This window comes from Cydia splendana, chromosome 1 (genome assembly GCF_910591565.1).
Source record: "Cydia splendana chromosome 1, ilCydSple1.2, whole genome shotgun sequence".
NCBI lineage: Eukaryota > Metazoa > Arthropoda > Insecta > Lepidoptera > Tortricidae > Cydia > Cydia splendana.
Window position 1 is genome coordinate 15813606 of NC_085960.1, and position 23948 is coordinate 15837553.

Sequence of the window (23948 nt, forward strand, 5' to 3'; positions counted from 1 at the left end):
GCACTAGTTTTTACGAAAGCGACTGCCATCTGACGTTCCAACCCAGAGGGGAAACTAGGCCTTATTGGGATTAATCCGGTTTCCTCACGATGTTTTCCTTCACCGAAAAGCGACTGGCAAATATCAAATGATATTTCGTACATAAGTTCCGAAAAACTCATTGGTACGAGCCGGGGTTTGAACCCGCGACCTCCGGATTGAAAGTCGCACGCTCTTACCGCTAGGCCACCAGCGCTACTTAAATACATACATACATATAAATAAAATACATGGTGCAATACTCGGCACCGTCTAGTTTTTTAGGTTACTAATAAATTGAGGTGAAAAAACAAACAATTAATAGAATCAAACTCATAGAAATACCTACACCAAAAAAGCTGTTAGGTTTTTTTTACACATGGACATTGTGTACTACCACAGATTATATAATAGTCTATAAACGTGGTGTTTGTAGTGCGAACGGTGGTGTACCCTTTTTTATCGCCAAATTTTTTGCAGAATTTTGTTAGACAGAAAATTATTCATATAATAATCGAATCGCACATTTTTGTTAAAATTAATTCTGTTTCTTCGATTATTCATTTCAAAGAAACATATTTTGTAACTTGATTAAAATTCAGAATATTTATTCAAAGATTTTTAAATAAAATAAAAGACTGACTGTAGAATTATTATTCATTGAATATTATTTGTGGGACACTACAGTTCACAGAATATTAATTTCAACAATTATTATTTTACAAAATTACCTTTCACATACTCGTAGTTTTCATTGAAATTGCTAAAAAAGGAGTTTAGGTTACTTTAGAGCTGCAACCTCTAAGAAAACGAACTCTTGTTGGAAAAGTGGGTTAGGTTAGAACTGCGACCCCCAAGAAAACGAACTGTTGCCAGAAAAGTGGGTTAGGTTAGGTTAGAACTGCGACCCCCATAAAAATGAACTTTATCCATAAAAGTGGGTTAGGTTAGAACTGCGACCCCCAAGAAAACGAACTGTTGCCAGAAAAGTGGGTTAGGTTAGAACGGCAACCCCTAAAAACGAATTCCTTCCAGAGAAGCAGATTGCGTTAAATTAACGACTAAATAAATAAAATTCGACTAAATGACTATTCTGTATATTAAATTTTGGTGAACCGTATTTATAAGAAGTGACTTTTCTACAGATCGATGATTCTGTGAAATGAAATTACATAAACAAATTGTTCTTGAAACAAAACGAATGTTTGACATTTTTGGTGAAACATAACTAATATGAACTAAAATTATTTGAAGTAAATATTCTATTTAAAGATTATTTTGCGATTTGAACTTACTTGAAAAAAATTCTGTGAAATAAATCTGCAGAAAAATTGACGGCAAAATAAAGGTAAACCTGCGATCATTGTATATGCGCGTATGTGACCGTGCATGTAAAACCCCTTTATTACGAATATCCAATTAACTTTACTGCTAAGATTTAAACAAAATTTTGTATCGTGTAATCTTCCTACTAAATGATCCATAGATCCTGCAACAGTTCTCAAGGAAAAAAGTTTGGCGTCTAGACTCATTTACCTTATTTAAATGAGTTGGTTTGTTGCTTAAATCATATTTTTTGCTTGTTAAGATATAAAAACGTGCGGTGTGTAACTGCGGGCTCATTGTGCATGCGATTATGCTAATGCGGTGCTAAAACTGTCAGCCGTCTGTCTGTTTGACCCGTGGCCGCGGGGCTGCGCCGGCGCTCTTACCACCTCGCGCATTGTGATTGTGACACCTCACGTGTACAAACAGCTCCTGAATCTGTAAGAGTGTCTACATACATTGTACATATGCATGTTATTGTAAATATAAATAGAGACACAACAGTGTATCCACTTTTCTTTAGATCTTATCTAAAGAAAAGCCATGCGATACTGCAATGTGTATTTATTATATCTAGTACCTACCTAAATATTTATATGACACTAAGCACTAGTTCGTATTTATAATTTATGCACGCTCGACATAAGGGAATAAAAGTAATTTGTATTTATCTCGTAGTAGCGGAACGGACATTGTGTTACAAGCCCGGTGGCTCGCGGTCGGCACGCATCCCGACTGGCATTTAGATAATCGATATTGCGCAGGCAGTTACAAATGCAATGCGATCTATGCGTGTGCCACCTTTAATTATAATATTCACGTTATAGGTACCCGGGAATATTTTATATTGTCAGTGGCGTCAGAATGGTCGACATTTGTTTGTATTTTTTAAATGTGTGTTTAGTTTATCGCTAGCGGTTCGGTGTGAGTGGTGTCGATTGTGTCGACTGATCACAGGTGGCATGAGGCGCAAGGCACGCGCGCCCCATTAGCAGATTAGCATACAGAGACCCGGGGGGCGGGGTGGCGGGAAGGTCGCAATTAGAGGCGATTGCAACAATTACCCAGTCATCGCACATGCAGATGAAATCAGTAGTAGTCATCAGAGGAAACACTCAATTATGTAAAGTATATAAAACCAGGTGATTTATTGTTACCCGGCGACACACCATTATTCAATTGTCTATTGCTTAAGCATTTTCAAATAGCTATAACATCTTATGTTCACGTGTTTCCATAAATCTCTTTTGGAGAGAAAACGGCCGGTGTCCATTTGTGCAAACTTTTATTTACCGATGGAATCGGTGCCGTTGGAAAAACGCTGATAATACAGAAGGTAAAAGCTGCTCATGTTCTAGTTTTACTGGAACGGTATAGTTAAGTTTGCTAGCAACGTTTAGGGCAGAGGGGCTCTCGAGACAAGACGGATGGATTTAAAACAACATGACGCGGGAGACGCAGGGGGTTCGCGGGTGTGAGGAAACGACAGCGGGGAGGGATGACGAATGTCCGGCGACACCGGAAGTCCTCGCGGGCCTAATATCGCTTTGCATTACATACATAAGTTCCACCCGAATGTTGACCATCCCATGGGATAACAAGCTTAAATAAAAAAAAAACTTTTTGTTGGGGGTACACTACTGTCGTAATTTTTTGGCATAGGTAGTCAGTAACAAGTCATTAAGAGTACTCTGTCGAACCCAAAACCTATGTAGGTTAGATTAGATAGATATTATGGATGTTAAGTACTTACGTATAACAATGTATTATTACATTGCATGTATAGGTACCTAACATTTGATTACTACCGATTTGCTTAAAGCAAATAGGTTCAGCAAGCTACATGCATGTCTATGCTTCTTGAATGGAATTTATTAATAAAGGGGCCGTGCACTTTTGCAGCTGCATACCATCGTATAACTGATAATTCTAGTTAAAAAACGAATTGAAAAAAAAAAGGTTCACCGACGTTTTGAAAACAAGCAAAACGTATTTTTTGAATTTTATTGACATTTAAATTTTCTGCATCTTTATTTTCGTCGATTTCATAATACAGAAAATAAAAGAGAAACTTAAAGGTTTGTCAGGCAAATAGCAGTATCTAATTTAGATACATGTGAAGAAGATGTTTGCAGTGTCAACAGCGCCCCCGGCGCGACGCTGACCCACACTCAGCGCCCCTCGCGAATAGCAAATGGAATAATGCACTCGTCCATTGGCATCTTATTGTTTCACAGTTCACTGGCACCCTTAAAAAGAATCCATATTACTTTCGATCGCAGCCTGGCATGGCCTGGAAAATAATGACCGGATAGTCTGGAGATGCTCTTCTGCCTCGCCGATATTACATATTTCATTCAGAATTTTGTTCTTTGTATTTTGATATTATTACCATGGTATAATAGCATGTGTACTCGTAACATGTCACATAAAGTTAATGGAATCACGCCCCACTTGTGCTGCGGCCTTGACCCTCGGCAGGTGCGCGCGCGTCGCGCATACATTGCATCTCCCCATGTCAGTCGCCCGTGCGCTAATCCGCGACAACGGAACCGTTAGCTCGTCGACGCGCAAAATATGCAAAGTCCCGAAAGCTGCTTAAAGGATTAGGCTTCGAAAACCTTTAAAGGCTTGCCGGCTGAAACGCAAAGATCGATTGAAATTCGTAGCAGTTGGGGCGGTCGCACGCCAATCAGATCATCGTGATGGAATATGAATTTAAATTGACAAGGCGCGATCGCGCATGCCTGCCGATGCGCGGTTCGCACGGCGCGTGGGAGCCGTCAGCGACTGCGCGAGCGGGTGTGCGCGTGCGCGCTGCATTTGAATGTATTCTAATATCCGAGCCGAGCAATATGCCGCCGATTGATTTCTATCGTATGCGGTAACACCTTCGCGGAGATTATATTTACGTGCAGTGTAATTTGGACCTTATGCACTAGCCATTGGTTTGAGTTTTGCTACTCTGCGCGGGAGTATGTAGGAGGCATCAGCGGTTCCCGTGCCGCCCCGCGTAATGGCGCGGACGCTCGCCGTCAGAAGTCATACGATGCGTACGTGTTCGAATGGCATCATTCCAATATGTGAATCATAAAACTGATAGGTGTAATTTAACCATACCCAGATTATGTTGATGGTAGTTTGAACGTCATTCTATTTAGAGATATGCCGGGACACGCACGATATTTTATGAGTTCATAGTTAAGTTAAAAAGAGACTTATCAGCCAAAAAAATTTTCTAAATCAGACCGGCCATTTTGTTTAATAACTACCCAACAATCAGTGTAGGCAGCGGCTGTACCATAAGCAACGCATTACCATGCGCGTGATATCATTAGATTGCGGCACAACACCTCAGCGGCTGCGGCGCCCAAACTACAGGCCTCAGTGATGAACACCAAAACAGAACGAGAGCAATCAGCGCACCGCAACGCATCAGCTCGTTACTGCACCCGTTACTCGTTCGATTCAAATTATGTATAATAGGTATGACTCACTGTTTGTCGATTGAATTGTTTTCTTCGGAAGACATAATAAGTCATAATAATTCAAAATAGATGCGCTAAGAAGCCGGGCCGATAATAAATAAGAGTAAAACAAGAACCATACAGGCTATTAAGTATGTGCACTGAGAAGAAATACTAACTAACGACCCTGAAAAATTTAAAGACAATTAATTAAGAGACGCACATGTTTCAATATATATTAAGCATTGAGCAGGCAAACTGTAGGTGTATGGATCACCTAGCATTCAGAGCGAGGTTACTATCTATAGAACATACATCGCACAATATACGCAACCCGGCCAGACCGGGGTTCTGGAGTTTCGGATAACGAAAGTGTTAAAGGTGATAATGTATATGTATCGACGGCGACAGTTAGGGCGGGGGCGCAGGGAGAGGGCGATAGCGGGACCGTAACGTGCTGCAGGTGCCTCTAACGGGACCGGGAAAGGTCAGCTCGCCCTTCAGGGTTGCCACTTGTTTCTAGTGACAGCTATTTAGTGTAAGTGGATTTATAAGTACGATTATAATAATTTGCAAAATCTAAATTGGTGTCGTTCAATAATGATCGTTATTGCATACCTAGGTATTTAAGTGGGAAATAAATCCACTAAGTGATTAGATAACATTGATGCATTAATCACTCGGATCTCATGCGACTCAAATAATTCCGTTCAATGATAACAGACCCTAAAAGCGCAACAGGTCAATTATTATTTTATAAAGTCATACGAAAACCAGAAATGTCTGAATATTAGCAACCCTAAACTCTCCCCAAGTGAAGTGAAAGGTCTCGCACATGTTGCGGCACAACACGCGAGCTCGCCGCGACAAATGTGTTCCGACGTAGGAGTATCTACGGAGATTAAGCAACACTGAACATCTTGGCAAGTGGCGCGAAGACGACAATCCTTTTATAAAGGGAAAAGAAAAAATATTTATTTTAAAACGCCTATAACGATACTTATTATATTCACAAAACAAACCGTTTCACCGTCGAGATGCTGTGATGATGCAGCACGTTGATTTAAGGAGAGTAAGTAAAAAGCGATTTAACGAATAAAATCAGGCGTTACTTTGCGGAAATCCATATTTTGGTATTAAAAAGCGATTTATTAAATATGATGGCGTAAGGACAATTGAGCTTAGCATTACAAGAAAAGAAAATACGTACGATAAATTAAGTTACAACTTTGGCCAACTCAGTCATGTGCTTTTGACTGCGATCATTTGATATTATCAGTATAGAATAATAAAATTTCATAATTTACTGGTTTTTAATAACTGTGTGGTTTATAGTGGCAATTAATGATAATAAAGTCATGAGGAGGAGGAAAACTAATATAGAGCGCCAGCTAACCGACAGGTATCTGTACTTATAACATTTTCGGCAATATTTTCGCCTTGTTGCGATAAAGTAATACCTACTATGTATGATCAAAGTTCAGAGAGTGACCGTCAGCTATTTAAATTGCTGATACTTTTAAGTAAGTAAGAACTTTGACCCGACTGGGGAGGAGCGGGGAGGGTCCGGTGTCTAGACGACTCCATCCAATCACGGCCTGCGCTGCATCCAATCCAACACATCGTATATGCTATCACATCGACCGTACACGCTATCTCGCTAAGCCCGAGGCATAATTTTATTCATAAGAAATTTTATTCTGATGCAAAAAAACAATACCAAACTGGTCATAATTAAAGGTTTTTAATGATTCTTACAATCATATTGACATTAAAAATCATTTATGTGGTGATTATAAACTTGCAGCTAAGTCCCGTTAGGCCGGGACAGCTATAGCTGTAGACGACGATGCCCGGCCCGCTAGCGGTTGGTCCGCTCGTTACGTCTGTTGTAAAACCCGGGCTCGACGGAAAACCCTCGCGCATCCGACTGTCTTTTACGATACGCATTGTTCGTCGTAAAACTGGGGTTCTGCAATTTTCGCATTCCAATTGTTTCCTTGTTTTGTTAATCTCCGTCAATAAATTAGAAAGCCGTTTCTTCTTTTGTCGCGTGTTTTTTGCGGCGCGCTTTCTCCGACTCGAATTGCCTCTAGCGGGCATCCCTAATTCGTTAAAAAGTTAAAAACAATAAGCATTCTTGTAAATGCGCGCCCGTCCCGCCGCAGTGCCGCATCAATTAATAACCGTAAAACGTACCCTGAACCGTGGAGGACCTCGGTATTATAGTGTTCGGTGAAAGCGATAAAAAATTAAAACTTAATTACTGAGTTACCGTGAATACGCTCGTAAAAATTCAGCGAAGGGTGGGGTGGGGGTAGGCATTGGTAAGTTCTACAGGGCTACTTCACGTGAGCCTTCGGAGCCTTACGAGTTCTGAAACCGAAACTGGCATCAGAATCCAAGAGCGCACAATATACATATGTAGTTTGATCAACGTCTGTGACATACACAGACGTTGGTAAAACTGCGTGAATTTAATAATCGAGGTCAACTGCAGTCATACAGTTAGTGCAGAAATCTTAAATACCATAACCGCTGTATACCTACTTATTATTAGGTAGGTATGACATTTGGTTAGAGACTTAGTGGCCCCAGCGAGCTGCGGACAGGCGCAAGTACAAGATCCAACATCCGCACCGCTCCGTATCAAGAAAATCTTAAGAAATAACAAAAAAATAAGATAGATCTCACCTGAGGCCATCAGTCGTCATCAAGGGTCGCGGGTACACTGCGCGCGCGCCACTACCCCCACTCGACCCCATGCCCTAGGTCTAGCCTGCATTATTCACCCCCGATTAACGCAAAAACGAAATGTCAGTGAATGGCGAGTAACGGGACCACGGTAACTGGAGTGTAGGGTCGCGGGACCTTTAGCCCCGCGCCCGCGCAGCCCCCGCCCCTCGGCCGCTAACTGCGGTAATTAGCGGCTGGCACCCCGACGCTGACTAACGGGTTAGAGCTTCTATATTGAGGGCTATTTTTAGTATCCAGTCTAAGGTCAGGAGGGGAAGGGTTTTTTTTCAATAGGCACGTCAAGTTGTTGATTGGGTTCGTTCGCAAAGTTTTTTTCCTTGACTTTCTTCGATGTTTATTCATATTCTTCACTTTCATTATTTTTTGTTGATAGCAAAACAGTGGGTTGGTCTAGTGGTTTTATACCTAGTTTGCTTGTAAGCCAGCACTACAAAATTGTATTCTACTAACTGATCATCAATTATTGAATAATTATAATTATACTACCAATACGAGTAGGTACTACTTATTGTTTAAAATAACACTTTCTTTTAGGGCCAGATTTACACATTGATTAGTATTAAGAGGAAAGGGGACGACCGTTTCTCCATACAAACGTAATCCCCATTATTCTCTCCGGATATTGTCATTATAGAAAATACTGATTTAAACTTTCACGATTTTTACACATTATTTTAAATTGTACATGTCTCCGAGACCACGGGGACAACGCCGTCCTCGAAACGTCGGAGGTAAATCTTAAAACTTACTTAAATACGCGATTAAGTCCCGTTGTACAATTTAAAAATTATAAAAAATATTTTTACATAATTTGATGTACATACATACCTATATTACCATAGCTATGAAAATAATTTCTAATAATGTTCATATCCAAAGAAGATAGATGAATTTAGCGCTGTCGTCCACTTTCATCTTAAGTGAGAGTTAAATGAACTCGCCCTTAACACAATGTATAGGGCGTAAGTCTTAAACTTATCGAGTTTAGGTGTTTTAAAAATCCGTTGATTGGTTATACATACATATACTTATATACATAATAATATCATTCACGGTTGCGCCAATATAAAATAAATCTGGTACAAGCAGTAATTTTTTTTAAGTTTTCTGATTGTATTTATATTCTTCTTACAAAACATTTAAGTATGTTTAGCTGTCAGGTAATAAAATAAACAGTTAAATTCAACACACATTATGCTGCCAGCTTTATGAGAGCTAATTGTTGCTTGTATTACTTGCATAAGTATATACAAGTAAAATCCTTCTATGCATTCCTCTTTTTATTAGAAAAACACTTCCGCTTGCAAGTACCCACTATACTTACAAAATTTGAAGAAACGACATCCATTGGTGGTTCTTATTGGTGGCAGGTCGGATTAGAGAATAAGGGATTGCAGCATGAATTCCGCCATAATGCATTAACTAGAAAAAAGTACCTACACTACTTAATTATTATAAAAGCTTGTTTCGAATATAGAAATGTATACTTATAAGTATACATATGTACAAAATAACATTACAACACAAGGCAACCGTACTTAATAACCTATTTTATTAGCATTATCGGTATAAAACTACTTGAAATTTAAATAAATATGTAATTGTCACAACAGTTTGACCGAGCTTCGTGGAGGTTCATGGTGTAATATTCTATGGAAACCATTCCTCACTGCGATGACGACGGAAACACCCAGCTGTCGAGTCAAAGCCCATAGCAAGTCGATGTTATCGCTGTTAATTGCAATTGATACTGCGCGGGCGGCCATGCGTGGCATTCGTCAATCCGTTACATTGTTTATATTTTAATGCCATTAACCATGTTTAACATGCAGCTGCTAAATAAAATGCTATCACCTAGAAGTAGGTTCCATATTAGTTTCTAACAAACGAACTTGAACATTTTAAATAATACGTTCCAGATATGCAATAAATCGTTCCCTGCGCTCGTTCATCGTACCTTTCTTAGAACCATAAGAAATCATATAAATGCATGCGGTAATCTATCGAGAAGGGATGTTTTGTGCACCGTTGTACGATGCTAATCAAAGAATTATATTCCTTAACCACAGTGCAAAGAGATGGATTTAGCTTCAACTTATCTAACAAAGGATTTGCATACGCACAATTCGGCACTACGAGCATTTTCGCCCGATATTTTTTGCGTACGCACAGGATAAAGACTGCACAGAGCTGTATCAATAACAGAATGCCACGAAAGACCGTAAATTACGTGGTTTTGAATAAAACGCACATTATGGAAATGAATGCCGCTAAATAAAACACAATAGCTGCGTGTCGCAGAAATGAGATTATTCACAAATCGTTAGGTTTTTGTCAGATACATATTAGATGAAACGATGTTGTTACGTATGTCTGTGTGCCGTTTATTAAAAAAAAAGAAAAGTACGTAATTACATACCTATAGGTACTATAATTTATGAGGATAGTTACTTAGGTAGGCTATTATTAATAAATAAGTTTTTGACAAAAATTTGGTACAAGCTTTTGTCGCTGACTGTACTTTTCTTTCCACAGGAAACTAATACTCATCGAGAAAATTCTAACAACACCCCAAACATAATCAGTTTGCGTTGTTTTATCACAGAGTTCCCATGGCCAGTAGGCTACCTCATGTCTTCATCATCAAATCAGCTCCATGTCATCATAATATTGCATTGTCATGTCTTCATCATCAGATCAGCTCCATGTCATCATAATATTGCATTGCCATCTGATTTACATCATCATCATAGGCCTTTCGTCTATAGCAGACGATTTATGGTGTAACACCGGAGAAACACCACTTTTGTGGCTGAATAGACCGATGCGAGACCGACATGGTCTACCACAGGTCTGACAAGAGAAATTTGAGGAAACCGGTACTGAGACACCTTGTCGTCGTCTTTGCCTCTTGTCAGCGAGTGCGGCGAACCAGGTCTCATCACAAAACTTGCGACCCTCCACAACACGTTTGCGCCATTCCGTCCGCTGCTCTGCGAGCCTCTCCCAGTCTCGGTGGTCGATATGGAAGGCAATCATGTCCCTCTTTGCGCAATCTTTAAAGCAAAGCAATGGCCTCCCAACGTTACGTTTTGCATTCGCAACCGCACCAAGAAGAACACGACGAGGTAGTCGAGAGGGTTCCATCCTGTGCACATGCCCTAGCCAACGCAAACGTCTCTGCTTGAGAAACGCTGTTAAACTAGGCAGCTGTGTAATTTCTAGAACCCTTTCGTTTGTCACCCTGTCTTGCCATGATATTCCAAGGATCTTACGAAGGCAACGCATGTAGAAAGAGTTAATACGACGTTCTATTTTTGCATACGTCGTCCAGGTTTCAGCTCCGTACAAGAGTATGCTTAATATAGAAGCCTGAAAAACCAACATTTTGGTCTTTGTTGTGAGATGCTTGTTTTGCCATACTCGAGTACTAAGCCTCCCGAACGTGGTCGCCGATACGTATGTCGACCTCCGCATCAAGCGAGAGGTTGTTCGTTACGGTCAACCCTAGGTAGCAAAATCTGTCAACTACCTCTAACAGCGTGCCATATATGTGATTTACATATGTATGCAAAATTTCAGCTCAATCAGAAATCGGGAAATGGGTCAAATTTAGCTTCCAAGATTTAACCCACACTAACTAACCAACAAACTTACATACCTACTAACAGGGCAAGTTAAATAAAAGCTTGTAAAAAGGGCGCCTACTTAAATGCAATGAGTAACGCCAAGCGGCAAGCTAGTGATTCTGCATTTCCCTGCGAAGTACTTTGCATGCGCTAAACGCATTTTTATGGAAATGGTGCTCTTCTACAGGCCCCACACACAGAGCGGTGTGAACAACACTTACCTACATACATTTTCTAGGTATACTTACTTACTTGTTGATTTGTGCGAACATTTTCTAGGTTTACTTTTTGTCAGAAATCTGAGTTATCATCCATTAGGCAAATGTTAATAACATTATTTACTCCCTAATAGTTAGGGAGGCGAGGTAGCTAAATGGCGTAATTCAACGGCGCCGTCGAGACCTATCAAAATCGAAAGATAAAATAATTTCGAAAAGAAAAGCTCGTATGGCAAAAACCATTTTAGCGGTGGGTTTGGCGTGTACGGTTTTTCAAAAATGTTAAAAAAAACAGTTACTTGGGCATTCTCGAGCGCGTCAGATATTCATACTACGTATGCCCCGAGTGCCTCTGATAACAACGGTATACTAATCTGCCGGTTTGCGTGGTGGGGGTAGGCATATAAAGTAGTCAAAAATGCAAAAAAAAAAAATTTACTCGAGCGCGTCAGATTTTCGGAAGGGGTGTTAAGTAGGCCCCAAGGAAGCTTCCTTTAAAAAAACTGACGATTTCGGCGTGACGATAAGTTACGATGAATTTTTGAAAATGCAAAAAAATAAAGTTTTTTTGAAATACTCGAGCGCGTCAGATTTTCATAGGGGAGGTTTATCTCGGTATCCTGAAAGCATATTTTTTTAATCTGACAAAAATGTTGGTGGGTTCTCTTAATCTGACCGAAAAAGGTTTTTTGGTTGAGTTTTTATGATGCACTTTGGACAAAAATGTAAAGAGACCTTTTTTGTGTAAAATAAAATTACCTTTTTTGTTTATTTAAACTTTTTTTTTGTAAAATGTATCGTTCGCGACTTATATGCCGCAACGCGTTCTTAGGAAGACGAAATGGCTCCTCCACACTTCCGGTCATGCGGAAACCGGCAGATTTTGTATTTTTAGTAAGTTTTAGATTATATTCTTCAAAATAAAAAATAAAAAAATCGCGCTCGAGAATGCCGGATTAACGTTTTTTTTTTACAAGTTCGCGACCCTATAACTCGGCGGCGTCAAGGACTTATCGTCAGATTAGTTAAATTTAGTCTTTAAACACTAAAATCAACCCCCAATATCTTAATCTGAGGCGCTCGAGTATTTCAGACTATCCATTTTTTTTTACTAATCTGATCGTCTATCCTAGGCGCGCGTCACTACATATAGAGCTAAATACTTTACAAGGTTGTTCTATTAGGTCTAAGGTATCTCTCATATCTTAAACTGCCACGCTCGAGTATTGCCGAAAATTCCCCTATTCGCCTCCCTAACTATAACAGATTTGTGTCGTCCTATTGTATTTTTCAAACTCGATGGGTATACGCTGCTGACAGCTATAATGTCAATACAATTTTGCGATTAAGCGTTTTTAGGTTAAATATTCTATGGAGAATGAGTCACATGTCACCCTACCCATCGAGTTTGAAAAAAAGCTATTAGTAGTCGTATAGAAATATGGTCAAGAAAATAAATAGTAGTGCCTAATAAACAGAATATCCATGTATAAGGTATACATAGAAGTATTCGTCTCAGGACTGTTCCAGTAAAACAGGACGTTACTATTACAGCTTCGAACAAAAATTTGGCCAATGTGTGGTTGATGGGGGTCAGTGCGATTTTTTTCGGTCAGGTAGAGCTACCTGCGCCCGCGCACTCACCGGCGGTAGCCGCGCAGCATGCAGCGATCGTAATCACGCATGAGTCGCATGACGCGCCGCTCGCATACTGCAACACGCATATTGCCTCCATTATGTAAGGTCAGAATTGTTGTGAGTTGTAGTATGTAGTGTCAGGAAAATGTAAGGTTTTTAGTATAGCGCACCCACTACATCATCTCCCTTGCAGACTTTAATTAAGGCTTCTTCTGTGATTTCTTTATATCCTATGAAGGCATTCAATCATAAAGACACCATGTTGCTTCCTAGTCCCGATCTCTGAGCAGATGCAGATGCCCCAGCCGTCCACAATTAGTACAAATGTCAGCTATCGTTCAGGAGATGAAACACGCACTCCGCGCATATGTAATTACTAATTAACTCAAGATCTTAATCGACCGCAAAAAGCCGCGTGGATACCTCCTTGATTATGAAAATATTCTGGATATTAATGTAGTCTATAAAGAGTATAACAATTACCCTAATTACAACCTATTTATTCCATCGGAACGATCTAAATTCAAAATTATGAATTCAGTTATGTTGAGCATCAATACTAGAGGGATTACACGTGCGCGTGCGGCGTAGATGCGTGAAGCGTGCATACTGCATACTCGTACCGTTAACGTTTGTTCGTGAGCCCTGGAACTCACTCATCTTGGTGGAAATTGAAATAACATCAATAGCCAACGTAAAAAACGAATTAGAATTTGGTTATTGTTGTCCGTTAAGGTGGATCAATGGGTCACGTCGCAGATGCTATTAGTATTAAGCGCGCATTATGATGCTACGCGTTTTTGTCGTACGACGCGTCACGACGGTGCACCAAAATGGGGTAAATTTAGAAAGCATTAATAATGTGTTGTTAAAACTAAATCTATTGATTGCTCGAAAGTGCAGCTTTCATTGCAATTATAGGAAAGCTATAGCCGTTGGGAATGTAGGGCGAAACAGTACTGTAATCTGCGGGCGGAGCTCCTGTCTCCAGCGATTATGTCCAACAAGGCCCTTCGCTCGGCGCGTCCGCTGGCCTCACAATACGCACATCAACATTATCATTAGCATGGCGTCATTGTGATCCGTCGCACGTTCAGTAATAAATTTGGAAAAAGTAAAAAAATCTTATTCACGTCGGACGCAGACGCAGTCGGCGACAAAAACTAATGGAAATAGAAAGAAATATGCAAGCGAGTGATTGTTCGGCGATCGAGAGATCGAGGTGAGGCAAAAAAATGGCAGATGCGCGTGAGCAGGTAGCGGCGGGGGGCGGTGGGCGCGGGGGAGGCCGCATGCAAATGCGCTGAGATGAGTGTCTAGGAATTAGCGCATACTAGATTACAAGGTGTACTGTGTGCTAGAGAAGTATAAAAGCTGAGGAACTCAATCTACAATTCCAGGAACTTGATTGTGTGTATAATCTCAATTGTAACGTATGAATTTACCTATTTACATTTATTTTCCTCATAAAATCATACATATAGATAAGTAATTAATCAATTTAAAATTTTAGATTCATATCAAATTCATATTTTACCTGCGGAGTGAGCAGTGCAGTTGTTTCTAATGGTCAGTCACGTCAGTGCCAACACTTGAACGATAAAGCCACACACGAGGAGTGTGAATGTGCGCGTGCGCTCGTTGACACTCGAACTCTGAGATCCGCGCTACTTTCCTGCGCGCGTGCACTACCTTCTTTGCGTAAATAAATGGACAATTAAGTCAAGTTGAAATTAGAAGCATCGCGTTCAGGGAACGTTTTTCTCTTGCTTTTAAGTTGTTAATATAAGTAATTAATTAAGATAACACGCGGAAATAAGTTACACAAAATTTTGGACTTACACATAGTTTGGGACAAAGAGACTCTCGAGACCATTCGTTACAGACCACAGCGCGTGCACCGGTGGACATCGCTCATAGTGGAGATCTAATCGCCCGATGACTTACAAGTTTCTTTCTTCTGGCTTTAAAACTTATCTCTATTAATATTCATAAGAGCTGTTTTATAAAAAAAAGGTTCTAAGCTTGACCGTTGTTTATCTAATTTCAAATTTCGCTTCGTTTTGTCTTTGAATAACTTTTTGTCGAGAGCTTTGAAGCAGTTATCAAATTATACTTCAGAGCTTTATAAATACATAATAGAAAAGGATCCGCTTGTTTACGCTCTACTATAGAATTAGACGTCGATGCGAAGATAACGACCCGCGGACCGGGTCGGATCTTACGGCGCACGAGCGTCAGAATGTTAAATGATCAGATATTAGGCGACGCGACGACTCGCCGCGATTAACGAGATACCTATCTGAAATTGGAAACAGTTCTATTTGACTGAAACGGTATCGCTAGATGGATCTCTTTGTGCCGTAGAAAGCTAAATTATCAACCCGTCACTAATTTCGACCAATCAACCGAATATCTAAACGTAATTTTCTTATTAAATTACTGATTTTATTGTGAACAATCTCTTTTACGCAATTTGTTGACCGCAGCTCCGTGCGCGTCCGATCGCCTCTTGACTGCGCTTCGTCTATCTTTCATTGTTTGCCAAATTGTACAGTTTCGTTTAGGGTTCGTCGCGTAAAATTTAAACCTTTTATTGCTTGTTGTCACCCGAGACGCGATGCAATGCCGGGACGGGACCCATCGTGACGCGCCCGTGCGGAAGACATGTCGGCATAACATGATGTATTACATTATTTACATGTACCTATATATTCCCTCTACGATCTATTTGGTACTGCAGATTGTCCGGATGTTTTGAGTTTATCGACAGATGTGTGCTGCTGAATGAGATGTCGACGGGCATTGTATGTGTGTTATGTGTGAAAGGGGTACTGTACAAATTAAAACATAAGGTAACTAGAGTGGTTGAGTGTGAGGGTGTAGTGAAGGGACTGTCCGTGATATATTGTCTTGAATCGCAACACGTACGTGCTAGTTATCGGCCGATTCATTACAATGTCAACATAGCTACCTTTTTTAGGGTTCCGTACCCAAAGGGTAAAACGGGACCCTATTACTAAGACTTCGCTGTCCGTCCGTCCGTCCGTCCGTCCGTCCGTCCGTCCGTCTGTCACCAGGCTGTATCTCACGAACCGTGATAGCTAGACAGTTGAAATTTTCACAGATGATGTATTTCTGTTGCCGCTATAACAACAAATACTAAAAACAGAATAAAATAAAGATTTAAATGGGGCTACCATACAACAAACGTGATTTTTGACCAAAGTTAAGCAACGTCGGGAGTGGTCAGTACTTGGATGGGTGACCGTTTTTTTTTTTGCTTTTTTTTGTTTTTGTTTTTTTGCATTATGGTACGGAACCCTTCGTGCGCGAGTCCGACTCGCACTTGCCCGGTTTTAGTAAGTGTAGTTAACTTATACCTATGTTTTTAGTGGTATAAATCGGCGTTTCAACCTTTACTCTCTTCTTTACTCGTGGAATCTCATCTCATTGGCATTGCAAGTGTTGGTTTGATGTCGTCAAAATAGAGTAAAAGTCGAGTTACATGGTTATTAGGGCATTACAGCGATGTGACCGATCGCGCCTCGTTTTTTGTCGCAGCATTTGAATAAGAGTCGCGCACAAAGCGCGGCGTGACGCACGCGCAGGCCGCGTCGCACTGCGCCGCGCCGCACCGCCCATTCAACGCGTAATTAACGCGCATAAAAACGCGCCTGACGAAAATTAGAAATGTGCCGGCCCAAAAAGCTTCGGCTGTGAAATGGTTTTAATTTAAATGTGCCGTGTTATCTCCGTGAAGGCTGATTAGCGTCCAGAACAGTAAAAGCAGTATTGCTTCCTTCGATTGCTGCTATATGTACAATTGTCAATAAAAATATATGTACATTCCAAAACAGTTAATTAATAGGTATTTACCTATAAGTACATTTTATTCAAGGGTCGCTATGAAGAAAGACAGGAGTTCTATAGACAGGATTTGTTATTTTTTACATATTTTCAGAGTCGAAGTGTTTCTTAATATTTTTTTCTGTTAACTTAATGTGTAAGCTAATAGTTGATTATGCCTAGTACCTACATCGCGGCAATCTAAAGTAACTACATATATGATTCATCGCGTCTTGAACATTTCGTAGTCATAATTTTTTGTTTGTTTCTTGGTACGTCAGACCTTGACTACAATGACGATGAGCACAATTTACTCGGATGTTTTTGGGTTAATCAAATAAACTATCACTTGTTCCTGGTTCGAAACCCCTTGATTCAGATAGATGGGTATATAGATATGTGCTTTTAACTTGATTCATGAATATTTTATCTCTAGTTTATTATAGATTAGCAGCAGTAAACTCTTTATTGTACAAAAACACATATGTAGACGTAACTTACAATTAGGAAATGGTAATAAATAAATTTCAAGCTGCAGAAACGTCTGCGAACGATGCTAGCTTAGAAACAAATTAAAAGTGGAAGTGGTCGAATTCATGGTGGAAAATATATATAAGTAAATATATATAAGTATAAGTTCTTGGTAGCTCAGATAGAAAAGCACCGGGCTAGCGATTCGGTGGTCGTGGGTTCAAGTCCCACCCAAGACAGTGAATTTTTCCACTTTTATAATTTATTTCAAAGTTTAAAGGTACTTAATTAATAATTGACACATCAGTATATTACTCATAGTTAAGTTGTTTTAAATCCTAAGTGTGGCTAAAGCTATAGCAGCATTGACTTGACCCCATCAGGAACTGGCACAAACCGCGAGCAGCCACAAAAACATAATTAGATAATGCTCGCGACACCCAAATGTGCGCGAAAGTGCTAATATATACTGTATGTACTTACCATTAAGGTCGAGCACCATTTGTGTGTTGAAGTAGCTGCTAACGTCACCGCGCGCCGACACTGCAACAAAGATGAATATTAGAGAACCAGGATACAATATTAGGTATCAAATCAAATAAAATCGTCGATAAGAAACGCCTTGTAAAAGTAGAGAACATCATTTATTATGTGATTTCGGAGCAACCACCCCTAACTTCATGGGATTGATCCCATAGGAAAATTGTTCAGTGGGACTAAGATATTCAGCTCGCGTTGTATGGAAATAACTTGGACAATTAACTGGCAGTGATATCTTTAACGATAACAGACAAAACCATCTATATCTTCTGTATCGCTACGCCTGTTTTAAACGCAAAACCATTAGTTATGCGACAGTGAAAAAAAACCACTCAGCGCTATTAAGGGGCCGGTATACGACGTTTTCGATTTAGACCTCACTTTGTGGAAATAATTTGTTCAGTAAATGTTTAATAATTGCATTAAATTACACGTAAATTTGTTCACCAAGAAGCCGTGTACCGACTCCTCATGCCATTATATTTTTAATTTGCTGTTATTCTCAACAAATCGACACTAAAAGTATCAAAAAATCTAAATATGGAGTTCCGTTTGAGCAAGACGCAATACAATTTTGTCTTTGACAGTAATTGAATTATTGTGTGATTTTGAAAGCTGGATAACTCAACTACCAAAAAAATGTACACGAGAAAGTATACCAGTAGACAAATTGTATTTCAAAAAATAGGGTACATAAATATCAGCTCGCGTCTCATTTAAATTTGATTTGCTGTTATTTACGGGTCATAATGGTCGAAAACCGCAGTAATCTATCTTAAAACAATACGATTACAGTCGCATTTAAGTATTATGTTCCTTCAAAACTCGCTTAAAATGAAAAAAGTTTAAAGACTCTTCTTTACTGATTGGGATTAATTTTCATTATGCTGGTATTCATTTTGCGTCATTTTAACAACGTATTTGACTTCTGTACGTCAATGAATTTTGATGACAATTGTAATCTTGTATTATATTAGACAACTTTTATCTTAAAATATTGCCTATTAACAGGAAGCGTTATGTAATTCGTATAAGTAATACCGGAAAGTCTTGTACCTAGATCTGTAATACCATGGATTGCGACGAATAATTGATTATGATTATGCCGTTCGTTCCGTCTATATGTATAATGCGTGTACGTGCTGTTCTCTGAAAATCTTCAAGAATCTTCAAGAAAAAATAACGGCTAGACCAGCACTAAGTACTAGCGAGTTTTTGCGGCTTTGGAGACCGAGATGAAGCTTACAGGCCAATACCGCTGCGGCCTGGTTATTGTTATGTATACCTATGTATCGAATGTTTTATAAATTTACTATAAAAAACAATGTTTTATTTCGATTTGGTCTACATTTTGTGCATATTGCATATCTGAAGTATTTTCGTACTAAACTTGAAACTTTCGTTGAAACTAAATAAAATTATTATTACAAATGTACAGTCACCTGCAATTTATGCTACACAACGAAGGCCGCAAAAATATCTGACACGATCTTATTTGTAGAACCATAAGAGCATGTCACATATTTTTGCGGCCTTCGAAGAGTACCGTCATTATCACCAGCTATGCCCGCTTATTTGAAAAAACACAAATTTTTAAAAAAATAAATCAAATCACATCATATGACGTTTTTTGCTCAGCACGTCCATTGTGATCAAACGCATCAGTTTATTTGAAGAAAAAATAATTTTACCCATTTTTTTAGCGTTTTAGAGGGCGGGCAAAGATATCCGGGGTTTTCGCCAACATTGCACAATGCACACGTCAATTTGGTATTCAAATACAGCTCGTATGATGATGATGTCTAAGGATCACTGAAGGGTTTTGGGCAATCCTACCATTCCCTGTTAATAACTTAGCGATAAGTGTAAAAACTTTTAAATAAATTTGCTGGGCAATGTTGCCTACCCGTTTTTGCCCATTTCCATATAAGGCTCGCCTAAGCATTTTACAAAGGCTAGGGTTGTCACTTTTGAGAAAATCTGTTACAATAGTTTAATGGCCAAAAATATGATTTTTGCTGTGTTTTTCATTCGTTAACGGGATAAAACATCTAAATAAAGGATAATAAGACAAACTAAATACAGTATATATTTATAAACTTACTTTAGTGTACAAACATAACCTTCTTTTACTTGCGAAGTTGGGTAAATTAGATGAAAGTGACAACCCTAATCCGTTTTTGGTGGTGGGCAATGTTGGTATGGATGCCAAATTACCGGATTACTTTGCCCATCGCTAAAACTTTTGTGTATTTAGGCCTTTTTAGTTTAAATCTCAATATACATAATATATGCTTCATGTGTTATAACTCAAACCCGGAAATATTTGTCAAAGGGTTCTCAATTTTTTCTACTTGCATTCATTTTTTATCAATTTTTTGCCCGCCGAAATATACCCTATATTTGACAACTCGCTGAAAATTCCCAAGTCAAGTTACGCACAAGTTTGGTATATAGTTTTGTCAGAAATATAACCTATTTTCTACTAAAAATAGCAGGGTGGCCATAACTTTAATTTTTTTTCTACATTAACGAATTTGTTTAAAATTATCGTTTTGGGCAAAGTTTCAAAACATGATGGGTCACTGACCTGTCCCAGTAAAGTGAGGTAGTGAGCGTGAACTGCGCTTGTGTGTGAAATGGGGTAAATTGACAGAATCTGAAATTTTACCCACCGCTACCGTCGCCTTAAGTGTCAATTGGCACAATATTAATGTAAAAAAATTGACAACTGAACATTGAATGTGCGAATGTGATAGATTTCATCTATTTAGTGAAGGTGCAATAAGCGGAGTGTGCGGACACAATGGCCTCTCGACGCGTGGTCCAGCAGCTGCGCCGAGACCGATGACCGTTGCTTGCCAAATCCAACGATCGCGTCATATGCGGGGGCGGACCATTCTGTATTCAAAGTTAATAGAATAATCCAAACGGTGACCATAAATTATCCTACACCATGGTCATTAGGGACGAACGTGGCGCTTGCGCCGGGCACCGTGCGCAGTGAGACAGAAGGTAATGAGCGTAAGGTAATTCAACAAACGAGTAACCATACAATATTCATTAATTTACGTTAATAAACATGTTTAAAATTTTTAAATAATGTAGTTTATGAATGAGTTTTCCCTGCAAAATCTAATATGATTTGAAATATTTCTTTATAATAATAAATAAATAATATTTCTCTATCACATAGATTCATTGCAAGAGTAGTACCTACTCGTATCTTTCTCAAAATTATCAAGTAAAAATTACTGATCAAGCATTTCCCATTCTGAATAGGCAAATATGTATTAGCAACGTGCTATATTTCATAAAGATTGTTACAAGTACAACCTGTGTTGCGTTTCCTCGCAACATGTTGTGTATCGCGTCGCGTGTCGCAAGTACCGACTAAGCAGCCGCACCAACTTAAAGACATGCACCGACTGCCCTCGAACGGTGAAAAATTAAAGGGTCACTTCACCCAAGGGACGGTTCGGTCGGCGACGTATTGGCGAACTTTTGGGGTCATTATTTACCTAGGCTTTCTACGTTGAAATGGAATAATGCAGTATAGACAACTAGTCTGCAAAATTGGAACCAGCCATGTGACTCTTGTGCAAAATTTTGATATTTTTATTAAGTAGGTACATAAATATATGAATTTGTCTTAAAACACATTTCAGCTAGTTTTATCTGATAATTTATAGCGGAAGACATGTAAGTACATTGAGAAGTGTCCGATAAACAGTTAGTTTAGGTAGTTATTTTAAACGGAATCATAGTAGATAGTAGGTAAGTATAAATACCTTTATATGTTTTGTGGGAATATTGTCGAGCTTTAAATCTGTATAAATTACCTTGACGAAAGAGATTTAGGCCTCTTGGGAGGGCCACTTGAAGTGTGACGGAGGTATCCACAACAAAAACTAAAGCGGAGCCGATTGGTAACTGCGGTCCCGCAGAAAATACAGAAGCACAACCTCGCACGCTCCATGGCAGTGTTTTGTTGATGTAAGGCGGACCTCAGCTTATCTTAGAAGGCATCGCATTAGACTTAGGGAAATAAACGAGCGGATAGTTTCTATTTAAAGTGGGGTCAGGTGCCCCCCTCAGTAAATCGCGCGCGTGAAATAGTGCCGGCCAGCGAGCAACGCGCTGGTCCCGCGGGACCCGACCTGCTCGCTACTCCATAAATCGTCCCCATTTGGCTAACCCGCGAATCAAAGAAAGGTAATTCACAATGTTTAAATCCAATTTGAGAAAATAAAGAACGAGGGCGCCCTTCCCCCGCTGATGCGCGGCAGGAATGTAAAACAGCGGCCACGTCGTCGACAAACCATTTATTGTTTGTGTCACTACATTGTCGCTTATTATGAGTTTTCGAGTGGATACACGAATTTCACATGTTTTTACCTTAACTTGTACGCAAGGAAAGAAATATAAATATTAATTACATAAAATATGCAGATTGAAAACGAAACGAGCCAAATTTGGCCACAGGTCTAACACGCAAGGCGTGGCTACTGATCGAGGCGAACACTGTTTTCTCTTCAACGAGTGTTTTTGCGAAGCGGTGACGCGTTATCAGTTACAATAATTTGTGTTAACACGAAATCGCGTGAGCCGCATACCTAACGATATGCTAATCAGACGAGACTGACGACTCTATTAGAAACATTTTCAATAAAAACACCTCGGGATTTTCTCGCGATTAACCGAGCAACAGATCGCTTCGGAGAATTACAGGTTTCTATTTTGGTGTCGCGGATTCTCGAGACGAGAATCTGTCGGTGTCGTTGACCGGCGGTGGTTAATTAGGCGCCCCGCGTCCCCCGCTATGTTTCACCCCCTCACCCGCCCTCGGCTCACGCACATGGCTCGTAGCGGACACAAACATTGCCCCATATACGAAAATCGATACGGCCGTAACGGGAGCACGTTCAATGTTAACACTTGTCTCGCCTCGACCCGCGTCACAGGACGCTGCTGCACGCCCGAAGGGTAATAACCACGTTGTCTACCCGACACTGGCGCAAAACTGAGGACGGCTTGAAGATATTTCAGCATTTAAGGACGAGTAGGTAAGTACGTGAAAAACTAGTTAAGTCGACTCGAGTGAAGGGGCGGTGATATGCATACGTTTGTCTGAAAGTATACTTATCGGTGTTTCTTTTGGAAGGACTTTTCTCTTAATTATTAAGGTATTAACTCTCAAAGGAGGTTTTGTGCCGGTCAGCAGAATATATGCCCCTTAAGGTTTCATTTCACTTTAGGTAAGTATTGACATATAAAAATCAGGCTATTTAATAATAAGCATATCAGGTGACCTTTTCGGCTTGGGCTGGTGGAGTGAAAGAAATTCACCTGTGAGTAGCTCAACCTACTATACTATTATATATTAAGATAATTCAAGAAAAAAACCTCAGTTTTATCCTCGGAGTCGAACCAATGTGTGGAGTTAGATTTAATACATCTACCTAAATACCTACCTAAGCTTTAGATTTAATATGAGTTTATTTCCCGAAATAAAATGCTCATTAACTTGTTATTTAAAATCAGACTTCAAGCAATAAAATAAATCACGTCAGTAACGAGTATTTTGCCGCATGACACGGCTCGTCGCACGAGCCGTCTTCACGACTTCCCTGAGTAAGCTCTATTATTTAAATAAACCATTATTTCGATATAAATTGGCCCCATAATATTGAAACGTCGAAAACTATTAAAAATCCCGCATGACAATTGAATAAACAAACAGAAATCATAATTAGGCTTTTAATGTAGTCGACATTAATAACACGGCAGAGAACGAAGCCGGCCGATGTGTATCGCGGCGAATCTGCATAAGCATGAAATTAATTAGACATGTATAATGAGACATTAAGAGCGCCGAGCGGGCCGACGCACGCACGGCTCGAATCCAAGCTGCGTCTACACATCTTGCCAGAAAAGCATAAAGCGACGCAAGCGTGGCGTGGCAACCGACTAAGTGCTGATTTTAGATTGTAAGTGATCACCATTTACATCAAAACTACAACAGAAATATTACA

General features: G+C 39.7%; 1 protein-coding gene across 3 annotated transcripts in view; it reads right to left on the reverse strand.

Moving 5' to 3' along the window:
• The window catches only part of LOC134795317 (POU domain, class 2, transcription factor 3-like), an 88983-nt gene that overhangs the window by 58969 nt on the left and 6066 nt on the right, over window positions 1-23948 (reverse strand). For all 3 annotated transcript variants that reach the window (XM_063767147.1, XM_063767153.1, XM_063767139.1), the window contains exon 2: window positions 17857-17916. In XM_063767147.1, the coding sequence (XP_063623217.1) occupies window positions 17857-17916 (60 nt within the window). The remainder of the gene's footprint in view (window positions 1-17856; window positions 17917-23948) is intronic.